Raw genomic sequence first — 12398 nt, forward strand, 5'->3', positions numbered from 1 at the left:
AATGTCAATGTTGTACCTTGTTTCCAAAAGAAAGAACTACCGCGTGGGTGTTTCTCACTTTCACACCAAATAATTTTAATGTATCTTCCTCATTCTTAACCCAATCACCATCTTCTTCACTCCCACGCCATGCTCCGACGACGTATAGTTTAGTGTAAGTTTCTCCAATAAGGTTTTGGTGTTCAGGCTTTGGCATGATTCCGTCTAATCCTTAAGCTTTAGAGGCCACCTAGGGCCAATCTAGCCATATGGTGCTAGTGATGATTGGTGAGCAGGTGTTAGCGAGGATGGACTATGAGTAGGTACAACTCAAAATTTGATGGTCCTCATGATGATGGGTTAACAGTGGGAAACGACTTCTCTTTTTGTTAAAAAAGAATGTAATTCTAGCTATATATTTTTACCATTTTCTTAAAATAAGGTGCTCATAAAATTTTTCTTATAGTATATCTATTTAAAATTATAATTGTTAATATTATTTTTTATAAACTTATAAACATAAAAATAGTTTGACTTAGATTAGATCTAGAATTACAGTATTTTTTAGGTAATATGTATATAGGGTGGGAGATGCTAGAGATAGGTGGCAAAATGTGTAGTGGAGACCAACTATTAAGTGAAAACATACAAACCAATTTAAAAAAAAACATACTTTGGTCATTCATTTTTTTTTAATTTTGGTGCATCCATAGTGCATACTAATATGTATTCACATACAAAAGCTGAGATGCAAACTTAAACTAGAAAAAATCACCCAAAAATAATAAATTTCATATACATGTACACTAAAAGATAAAATACCTGAGATTTTGTCTTCTAGGGCACATGCATCTGAAATTTGCTTTTTTGTATGATTTTTTCAAAAGCGAGTTTGCATCTCAACTTTTGTATGTAAGTACATATTTGTATGTCCTATGGATGTGCTAATGTCAGATTTTTTGAACAACCAAAATAATCTTTTTTATCGGTTTTTATGTTTCTACTAGCAGGTGGTTTGCACTATATATATTTTGCCGAGATAAATAAATGATAACGGGACGAGGGTAAGTGCGCCTTAAAAGTTCAGTGACGGACTACGTAGGTAAGTAGCCAGAGAGGAGGGAGAAGATGGGGTCACCTTTACTGTCGGTATCGGACAACGGAAAATTAAAAAAAACAAAACAAAACAAAGAACGTGCATTTCACGTATATTTATATATAAGAGGAAATTCGAGCGTGGTGACAAGAAAATAAAATGATACAGTCAGATGAAAATATCGATAAGATAAGACAATCATACGCAATTACGCACGATGGAACAAGGCAGCGATCATGATGGAACGGCAGCGAAGTCCATGCAAAGGATTCACGCGCGCTCAGGGCCAACGGCTGCGCCAGACAGTACTGCCTGTCTGCCTCCCTCGTTTGACCGGACCATGCAGATGCGATTTGACATGGGATGAGCCTCGTTTAATTAGGACTAGGTGGGCTGGCCGGCTGCGCACAGGCCGGGGACTGAAGGCGAGTGGTCGCTCCAAGACGAGGCTCACACGCCGCCGGCGAGACTCATATAACCATCAGTCGACGGCTGAAGATTCCGACGAGCTGGACTCGCCGTCGCAAGTCAGATCTGCCAAGATTACGTTCAATAGTTTCCATAGGCAAACAGCCTGTTCTTGGGTTGGTTTCTGGGCTGATAAGCACGGCTAATCCTGGTTTGTTGTGACTGTGAGAGAAAAACACTGTAACATGACTGATAAGCCCCGGCTAAAACCAACGAGCAAACAGGCTGAAAGCCGTCACCCGTCACATCGTTGGTCCACCTTGAATCCTCCGTGTCTGCCTTGTCTCCGATCCTCCTCGTCTCGTCGACGACAATAGTGCTGAAAAATTAGGCAGCTTCACGGCTTTAGAGAGGATGATGTTTCACTTCTGATATATCCATTTCCATCTGTTATCAATGACTCTAGCGCCCGAAAGTGCGGCGCGAGAGTGCGTCGGGACGCCGGTCCCTTCCCAAAGCCCCCCCCCCCCCCCCCCACGTGGAGTAGAATGGAACCCCGCTCGCCCCCCGCGTATAGAACGGAATAGAACGGACCCGCCCCTGTCCTCCGCTCCCCACCGCGCCCCTGTCCCCCGTTCCCCAACGCACCCCATTCCCCCATCGCGTCCCTATCCCAAAAAAAGCATGAAACACTTCAAATGCAACATTGCAAAACATATGGAGAAACTATATAGTGCAACGTCGGGATATAAACACTGTAACATCGCAAAAATATGTAGTGCAACATTGAAAAGCATGCACTGCAACATCGAAAAACATGTACTGCAACATCGAAAAACATGTGCTGCAACATAAAAAATTATGTTCTGCAACATCGAAAATTATGTAGCGCAACATCGCAAAAACGTCTGTTGCAACGACCCAAAAATCCCATTGTAACATCTGAAAATCATCTGTTGTTACATCCCAAAAAACTAATTGCAACACGGGAGAAACAGCAAAAAAAAAGTGTACAAAACAACCCCTGTCCCATCATCTTCGAGCTCATCGAAGGGAGGAGGGAATAGGACCCTAGAGCTCGCCGGAACCCTAGCCACCGCCGCGTCCCTCAGATCCAGAGGAGGAGGAGGAGGGGGGCTCAGATCCAAAGGAGGACGTGGAGAAGCGCTCAGATCTAGAAAATGACCGACCTACCTCATCGGAGCCACCGCCGTCGTCCTCGTCTCTGGTGACCGCATGGAGGTCGCGGAGGGAGGGAGGGGCGGCAGCGACCTGGCGCGCGAGCGTGGCGTCCGTCCTGGGGGCGACCCGGAGAACGGCGCGCGGCGCGGCAGCGAGTGGGTGCGGAGGAGCGGGGAGGGGGGAGCGGGCGAGCGGAACGAGCAAGTGGGCGCAGGGGGGCGCGGGATGGAATCGCACTCGGTCGAGTCGTTGCGTGTGCGGATCTGTCCGGACTGAATGGACGTCCATACAGTATCATTGTACGAATACGGTGCCACAAAACAACGTTCATTAAAATAATCAAAGGTGGGGAGGTGGGAGTATGTCTGAGACTAAGAAAATAGATGTTGTATCGGTATATATGCAATGTTCTGCACGCATAAAACTTGATACCACTTGTGTTCGCTGAACTACTACTGTACTTCCTCCGTCCATTAAAAAAAAATGTAATTCTCGCTTCCTGAGAAATCAATGTGTTTGAACTTTGATCAAAATTATATAAAAAAATACTAATATTTCTTATGCAAAATTAGTATTATTAGATTAGTCATAGAATATATTTTTATAATAAATTTATTTAGAGACATAAATATTAATATTATTTACTATAAATTTAATTAAACTTGAGCCAGTTTGATCGGCAGGATCCACGTCTGGACGGAGTGAGTACGATGTACGTGGAGACAATTGGTTGATTGGAACGTCTGGACGGAGGGAGTACGTTGTACGTGGAGACAATTGGTTGATTGGAACATAAAGAGCAGGCGAGGGAGGGGCGCGTTGGGTGTCGGAGGCTGACTAGTCAGACTCGAAGATTCCGGGCTGATCGTCGGGTTCGGTCGTCTGCCTGTTGGGCCGCGCCGGCCACCTGACCTCCTCGCCCAGCTTTTGCCGTTGTGCGTTCCCGCGGTCCCGCCATTTTGCCTCAACGGCATGCTTGCATTGCAGCCGCTGAACCTATTCTGTGACAGCCTGGTGCCCGTCGCCCGGTTTGTTTGGGCTGGTTTAGCTTATAAATCATGGCTGAAAATACTATTAGCTGATTTGATGTGAGAAAAAAATACTGTTCGTTAGCTGATAAGCCATGGCGTATAAGTCAAATACGACCCAGCGAACATGCTGCGTATTGATCACCCAAAATTTCTGAATAAACAACGCCTGTAACTCTGCAAGTAATAATAGGTCGACCAGGACTCCAGGCCGCACCTATGACCGATGGTTTCAAAAGCGTGGAAGATACGATGCAAAGTGCATTGCAATTTGCAAATAGATTGCTGAGCTTTGGACTTGTGGTTTCAAGTTATGCCTAGTTCTACTGCATTTCAGTCTTTGACAAAACGTCCCTGTCGAGACGAAAGTCCTTAACATTGACAAATGGAACGAACTGTATTACAACAAGAAGCCTATTTTCCTATTAAAAAAAACAAGAAGAAGAAGCCTACAGTGTTCCCAAGCTGCAGCTAAAACCGGGCGGCAAACTAAAACGTCTATATCGAGTTAAACAACCTTATAAAATAAAGATCTGAAAAACAATTGAAAAGAATAAGTATAAAAGATCTCCTTGGCATAAGTTCGCACCACGAACAAATTTACAATCGCAGCCGTGTGAAGCCACCGTCAGCGTGCCCCCAGGAACATGCCAATCTGACCAGACGGACAAGATTCGTTGAATCCATAATAACAGATACTGACCGGCCGGTGCCTTTTTGTTTCAGCCCCCATAGACGAGATCAGCGCTTCATTATTAGCATTTGCTCCATCCATAGCTAGACCTAGACTAGATAGACGGTGTGCCTGCACAGATTGAGGCAGACGTTAATCGTAATTGGTGGGAAAGACATGCCCAACTTGCTAGTACGCGTTAGCGATCTTAGTACACAACCACCTAGTCTTGAGACCTGCTCTGATCCACGTACAGTTTACGCGTGCCCGGACGATCAAATCATCACGCATCCATCAATTACACACTCCGTCTACACACAGATTACTGGATTAAGGAATCCAGAAATATAAGGGATTCTAGGTACAATTTCTATCAATTTTGGATCAGACTTTGCTTTAATCAAGGATATGAGGGTCATTTCAAATCTTGCTTAATTTGTGCTAAAAGTACCATTATGTATATTTGTGAACTGAATTTTTTTTTAGAGTTTTAGGGCCAAGCCCCGGTCTTTCAACTGAAGTCAAAATATGATTGAATTGATCCGTTACAGCATTGGAATTGGCATTCCAATCTAGAACACCAATTGCAAAGAACAGGAGGTAAAAGCCCCAGCAACTAGTATCACAAAAAACAACCCTCTTCAGACCTCCGCCAGCAATGAGAAACATAAACTTCTTCTGACCAAAAGACGCCACTGTCTGTTAACACCAGACTTGGCTCCATGGAAGTCCACCTTGAGTTAGCTGGATCCAGATCGAGAACTGAAGATGTCGCAAGCCTGATCTCTTGGACTTTGTTCATCAACAAATTTTTTTTTCCCCTTCGGGCATAGAATTAGCCAATTCTGAGCCGTATTCGCTACCTTTCAGAGAAGACATTGCAAACTTCTCCACCTAGCTCTCTGAAAACACATATCATTTCTGAGTTTCCACGCAAGCACCAAAAAGTAGCAGAAGTAATCATGTTCAGTACAATTAACGCGTTTCTTGTTACTAAGCCAGAACTTCCCTACACAGTCTAGAGTATTACCCAGTTGGGTGTGTTTAAGACCTAAGATAGCATCACCGAAAGCTGTTTAGCTACTACACAATCAAAAAAGATGTTGAACAGATTCTTCTTCACAGCAAAACAAACACCTAACATCTTCTGACAGATGCAAAGTCAGTAAGTCACCATTTTTCCGCGGCGCCTATAGTAGTACGTACCTTCACGTGAAATTACCATGCACTTTTGTTTTGTGGCTTCAAAGAATCGCTTCGCTTCTTGGCCTGAGAGGGAATGTGACACAACTTGAATGGCTACAGAAACCGCGTGGAGAACTGGAGATTGGACCCATGCCGTGGACTATTCGATGCTTATATGTCGATTGCTTAGCTGAATAGGTCATTGATGAGTTCGGGGAAAAAAACGGCAATTGTCATGCTTTTCTTTTTTGCTTTTGATTTTGTTATTTATATATCTAGCAGATTTATTAAAGAAACCCTGTCAAATTTATCCTTCAAAAAAATCCTGTCAAATTTGCTACCATTAGATATAGCTTTGTGATGTGGATCTGTAGGCTTATAGGGCTCAAATTGGTTGCCAAGCTATAGGAAATCACAGACATATGAGTGCAAGAATCATTTAATTTTTTTTTCTTATTAACTAGGATCACAAAGAATTTGCAAACTAGATCAGAACATGTACAACGAAACAATTGATACTGAGAACATCACCAAGAAAATCTTGATCGTTCCAAGTGAACAAAAGGAATACGAGGAAGCTCTATTTTTTTTACCTTTCTTCAATAATTCCTAATAGCTGCTTGATTAAAATCAAAAGCCAGGTGCCAGGAGAGGAAAACTGATAAGGCCATGGGAAACAAGCAGAATTAATGTTATAATCCGTGGCTTGCTGGCATCGATTTCGAAGGTTTCAACATTAATTTACATACTAACTCCAATTTTCACCGCAACAAACGGTACACCTTTTCAAAATACGAACTAGGATTTATGATTGATTTAGTGAATGGTGCATAGGCCTATTGGTAGCTGCGTGAGAACTGAAGAAGACTCATAAAAAATACTCCACTAAGATGACCTTCTACTTGTTTTTTTTATTTATATTTATGTTCACACCTAGCTAGGAGGGATGTTTTTAGTATAAATAATCCATATAAACTATCTTTTGAAAAGGGGTTGGTATTGATATGATATGAGAATTGAGCATGGCTCTTCTTCAAGAAACCCCTAGAGTAATCTCAAATATTAGTTGATCTTGTTGAGTGATCTCTGAGTGATACTAGTTTTATCCAATCCACCGCCACATATCCTTCCGCGAGTCAATCCTTATTCAAAACCAAGTGCTAGGGGAGAAAAACCCGTGCAAAAGTACCGATAGTAAGCACAAAACGCATGCATATATCTAAGAGTTAGGAAGGGATTTAGAGCATCTCCAGCAGTAGGAGAAAACTCTAACCGCAAAAACTAGTTATTGGGGGAGATACAAAACTTGTTTTGGGGTTTTGAAGGTCTTCTCTCCAGCAGAATGAGAAAATCTAATCTCCAATCAGAAAAATAGTGGATTGGAGGAGGAGAGGTCTCCCCTTTATTTAAGGGGTGGGAGGCTATGATTTGAGGGACCGGGAAAAAATTCTCATTGGGGTTGGGTTTGGGAAACTGTCGGAGCTACGAGATCACCAAAATAACAGTTTTTTCTTATTGGGGTTAGGAAAAGGGGACTGCTGGAGATGCTCTTACCAAATACTTTTCTTTAGGGAGTTCAGATATACAATCGTTGGATGGCTTTTTTTTCTTTTTGTCGGAAAAAGAATTAGCAAGTTATTTTAAGGAGCTCGAAGATGCACAGTATACATGTGTCTAAATAATTAGATGAAAAATAAACCCAAGAAACGCTAGAGACACTACACTTGGCACAAATCTCGATGGATTGGAATTGGATATTAGAGTAGCATACGTCCATACTAAAAACTCACTTTAGAATTGAAATGTAAAAAAATGAAAGATGGAACCTCTCGTCAAGATGTACTTTTACTTGCCCCGGCCCCTTATCACTTATCAAAGAAAAAAGATGTACTTGGCCAACAATTACGATTTTCCACAAACTACATCTGAATTACTACAAAGTCTAGCAGCAAGTCAATTGTGAATGCTCAAATCTTCCAAGAGGGGACATGCAGGTCTACGTGCTAGTTCCCTCTGCCTATCTCCTTGGAACAATTCAACGATCCACGCCTATATAAAGGGTTCCATGCTACCACTATTTCACCACCAACCAAGGCACCAAAAGCCAAAGCAAGTAGCTAGGAATGCTACACATAGTAGTTCTCTGAACCAGCTGAAGCTTACTCTCGTCTCATCATCGAACGAGACCACTAAGCAACTGACATGGCGGCTAATCTCAAGTGGCCTCCTGTTCTGGCCCTTCTCCTCGTTGCTACCATGGTTGGCAGCACCAGTGCTGGCAATATCGCCGTGTACTGGGGCCAGAACGGCAACGAAGGCACCCTGGCGGACACCTGCAACTCCGGGCTCTACGCCTACGTCATCCTCGCGTTCCTCACGACCTTCGGCAACGGACAGACCCCGGTCCTGAACCTCGCCGGGCACTGTGACCCGGGCTCCGGCGGCTGCACGGGCCTGAGCAGCGACATCCAGAGCTGCCAGTCGCAGGGCATCAAGGTGCTCCTCTCCATCGGCGGCGCCAGCGGCAGCTACGGCCTCTCCTCCACCGACGACGCCAACAGCGTGGCCGACTACCTGTGGAACAGCTACCTGGGCGGCAGCGACGGCTCGACCCGCCCGCTCGGCGCCGCCGTGCTCGACGGCGTCGACTTCGACATCGAGAACGGGCAGTCGGCGCACTACGACGACCTGGCGAACGCGCTCAAGGGCAAAGGGAGCGTGCTGCTGTCGGCGGCGCCGCAGTGCCCCTACCCGGACGCGTCGCTGGGGCCCGCGCTGCAGACGGGGCAGTTCGACAACGTGTGGATCCAGTTCTACAACAACCCCGGGTGCGCGTACGCCAACGGCGACGACACCAACCTGGTGAACGCCTGGAGCACGTGGACCAGCAGCGTCACGGCGGGGAGCTTCTACCTCGGCGTGCCGGCGTCGACCCAGGCCGCCGGCAGCGGGTACATCGATCCCGGCACGCTGACGGGCACGGTGATCCCCGCCATCCAGGGCGTTGGCAAGTACGGCGGCATCATGGTGTGGAACCGCTTCTACGACGTGCAGAACAACTACAGCAGCCAGGTGAAGGGCAGCGTCTGAGCATACCAAGCTTCAGGCTACAGCACAGGTAGCCATACAGATACAGTGGCTATTCATTCGTCAAGTTATCTGACTAGATACAATAAGAGCGGATCATCAGGGGACAAAGATGCATCTGCTACACCACACAAATTCTACGATAAGTTTGTGCTATATATACCCAAAATGAATAAAACTTGACTTGCAATACCCTCCGGTCAAAAGTACAAAATATGACCACAACACATGCATTTATGGCAGCATTGAACGCATGCATGTTAGCTATTCTCTCGTACTCTCTCGTTTTCTGAACCACATAAGCAAGAGCTGCTCTTTCATCAAGATTGTATTGCCTGGAAAACCAAAAACAACACGTCTAGTGGGCTGTATTTCAAGCTGGTATCTTCTTTCTTAAAAAGCTGAAAAGGCTATTTTCCAAATGATAAAACAGCACAACTAAATCGCAAAGAAACAAAACACTCCTAAATCTAGCTAATAATAAACATAGAAACTAAATGATCTCCGACGTGACTCATACGCCATCTTTCTGACGATCGACCTCCGTGATTAAAAAGAAGACCTATAGGAATTAACAGGTTTTGTTTGGGTGGTTTAATTTAGAAAAGGGGCGCTCCATCAAAAGTATCAAAGCTCATGTTTGACATCTTGTGCGTCTCATCACCAGCTTGCTGATTATTTATTAATGATAGGTGATGTGCTCGCGCCCCTGTCCAAAAAAGAGCATGAAATACTTCAAGTGCAACATTGCAAAACATATGGAGAAACTATGTAGTGCAACATCGGGATATAAATACTGTAACATCGTAAAAATATGCAGTGCAACATTGAAAAACATGAACTGCAACATCGAAAAACATGTACTGCAACATCGAAAAACATGTGCTACAATATCGAAAATTATGTACTGCAATATCGTAAAAACGTTTGTTGCAACGACCCAAAAATCCCAATGCAACATACGAAAATCATCTATTGCAACATAAAAAAAACTAATTGCAACACGGGAAAATGGTGCGCGGCGCGGCAGCCAGTGGGTACGGAGGAGGGCCAACGGCTGCGCCAGGTAGTACTGCCTGTCTGCCTCCCTCGTTTGACAGGACCATGCAGAAGCGATTTGCCATGGGATGAGCCTCGTTTAATTAGGACTAGGTGGGCTGGCCGGTTGCGCACAGGCCGGGGATTGATGGCGAGTGGTCGCTCCAAGACGAGGCTCTCACGCCGCCGGCGAGACTCATATAACCATCGGTCGACGGCTGAAGATTCCGACGAGCTGGACTCGCCGTCGCAAGTCAGATCTGCCAAGACGACGTTCAACGGTTTCCATAGGCAAACACTCTAATCGCTGGTTAGTTTCTGGGCTTATAAGCCCGACTGATGTTGGTTTGTTGTGAGAGAAAAATACTGTAACATGGCTGATAAGCTCCGGCTGAAACCAACAAGCGAACAGGCTGAAAGCCGTCACCTGTCACATCGTTGGTCCTCCTCCAATCCTCCGCGTCTGCATTGTCTCCGATCCTCGTCTTCTTGTCGACGACAATCGTGCTGAAAAATTAGGCAGGACACGATGATGTTTCACTTCTGATATATCCATTTCCATCCGTTATCAATGACTCTAGCGTCCGGACTTGTGGTGCGAGAGTGCGTTCGGACGCCAGTCCCTTCCCAAAGCCCACCCGCCCCCACGTGGAATAGAACGGAACCCCACTCGCCCCCCGCGTATAGAACGGAATAGAACGGACCAGCCCCTATCCTCCGCTCCCCACCGCGCCCCTGTCCCCCGTTCCCCAACACACCCCATTCCCCATCGCACCCCTGTCACAAAAAGAACATGAAACACTTCAAGTGCAACGTTGCAAAACATATGGAGAAACTATATAGTGCAACATCGGGATATAAATATTGTAACATCGTAAAAATATATAGTGCAACATTGAAAAACATGAACTGCAACATCGAAAAACATGTGCTGCAACATCGAAAATTATACACTGCAACATCGCAAAAACGTTTGTTGCAACGACCCAAAAATCCCATTGCAACATACGAAAATCATCTATTACAACATCTCAAAAAAATCCATTGCAACACGGGAGAATGGTGCGCGGCGCGGCAGCGAGTGGGTACCGAGGAGCGAGGAGGAGGGCCAACGGCTGTGCCAGACAGTACTGCCTGTCTGCCTCCCTCGTTTGACCGGACCATGCAGATGCGATTTGCCATGGGATGAGCCTCGTTTAATTAGGACTAGGTGGGCTGGCCGGCTGCGCACAGGGCGGGGACTGATGGTGAGTGGTCGCTCCAAGACGAGGCTCGCACGTCGCTGGTGAGACTCATATAACCATCGGTTGATGGCTGAAGATTCCGACGAGCTGGACTCGCCGTCGCATGTCAGATCTGCCAAGACGACGTTCAACGGTTTCCATAGGCAAAGCTGTCACCCGTCACATCCTTGGTCCACCTCTAATCCTCCGCGTTTGCCTTATCTCCGATCCTCCTTGTCTCGTCGACGACAATAGTGCTGAAAAATTAGGCAGCTTGGAGAGGATGATGTTTCACTTCTGATATATCCATTTCCATCCGTTATCAATGACTCTAGCACCCGGACGTGCAGCGCGAGAGTGCGTCCGGACGCCGGTCCCTTCCCAAAGCCCACCCGCCCCCCACGTGGAATAGAACGGAACCCTGCTCGCCCCCGCGTATAGAACATAATAGAACGGACCCGCCCCTGACCTTCGCTCCCCACCGCGTCCCTTTCCCCGTTCCCCAATGCACCCCATTCCCCCATCGTGCCCCTGACCCAAAAAGAGCATGAAACACTTCAAGTGCAACATTGCAAAACATATAGAGAAACTATGTAGTGCGACATCGGGATATAAATATTGTAACATCGCAAAAATATGTAGTGCGACATTGAAAAACATAAACTGCAACATCGAAATTGCAACATCGAAAAACATGTACTGCAACATCGAAAAACATGTGTTGGAACATCAAAAATTATGTGCTTCAACATAAAAAATTATGTACTGCAACATCGCAAAAACGTTTGTTGCAATGACCCAAAAATCCCATTGCAACATGCGAAAATCATCTGTTGCAACATCAAAAAAAACCATTGCAACACGAGAGAAACAGCAAAAAAGTGTACAAAACAACCCCTGTCCCATCACCTTCGAGCTCGCCGAAGGGAAGAGGGAATAGGACCCCAAAGCTCGTCCGAACCCTAGCCACCGCCACGTCCCTCAGATCCGGAGGAGGAGAAGGAGGAGGAGGTGGTGGAGGAGCGCTCAGATCCAGTGGAGGAGGAGGGCTCAGATCCAGAAAATGACTGACCTACCTCGTCGGAGTCACCGCCATCGTCCTCGTCTCCGGTGGGAGTCGCATGGAGGTCACGAAGCAAGGGAGGGCTGGCAGCGACCTGGCGCGCGGGCGCGGCGTCCGTCCCGAGGGTGGCCCGGAGAACGGTGCGCGGCGCGGCAGCGAGTGGGTGAGGAGGAGCGGGGAGGGGGGAGCGGGCGAGCAGAACGAGCAAGTGGGCGCAGGGGGTCGCGGGATGGAATCACGCTCGGTCGAGTCGTTGCGTGTGCGGGTCTGTCCAGACTAGATGGACGCCTATCATTGTACGCATACGGTGCCACAAAACAATGTTCATGAAAATAATCAAAGGTGGGGAGGTGGGAGTATGTCAGAGACTAAGAAAATAGATGTATCAGTATATATGCAATGTTCGGCACGCATAAAACTTGATACCACTTGTGTT

The 12398-nt window shown here is 46.2% G+C and overlaps 1 protein-coding gene across 1 annotated transcript; it reads left to right on the forward strand.

Moving 5' to 3' along the window:
* The first annotated feature begins 7641 nt into the window (after nucleotides 1–7641).
* Nucleotides 7642–8877, forward strand: LOC136458635 (acidic endochitinase-like). Its single transcript, XM_066458571.1, has one exon. The coding sequence runs from the start codon at nucleotides 7754–7756 to the stop codon at nucleotides 8639–8641; it is 888 nt and encodes a 295-aa protein (XP_066314668.1). The 5' UTR covers nucleotides 7642–7753; the 3' UTR covers nucleotides 8642–8877.
* Nucleotides 8878–12398: the final 3521 nt, after the last annotated feature.

The sequence above is a fragment of the Miscanthus floridulus genome, chromosome 6 (assembly GCF_019320115.1).
Source record: "Miscanthus floridulus cultivar M001 chromosome 6, ASM1932011v1, whole genome shotgun sequence".
NCBI lineage: Eukaryota > Viridiplantae > Streptophyta > Magnoliopsida > Poales > Poaceae > Miscanthus > Miscanthus floridulus.

What these genes read in the sequence shown, in the direction of transcription:
- LOC136458635 (XM_066458571.1), top strand. Translation starts at nt 7,754, where the DNA reads ATGGCGGCTAATCTCAAGTGGCCTCCTGTTCTGGCCCTTCTCCTCGTT.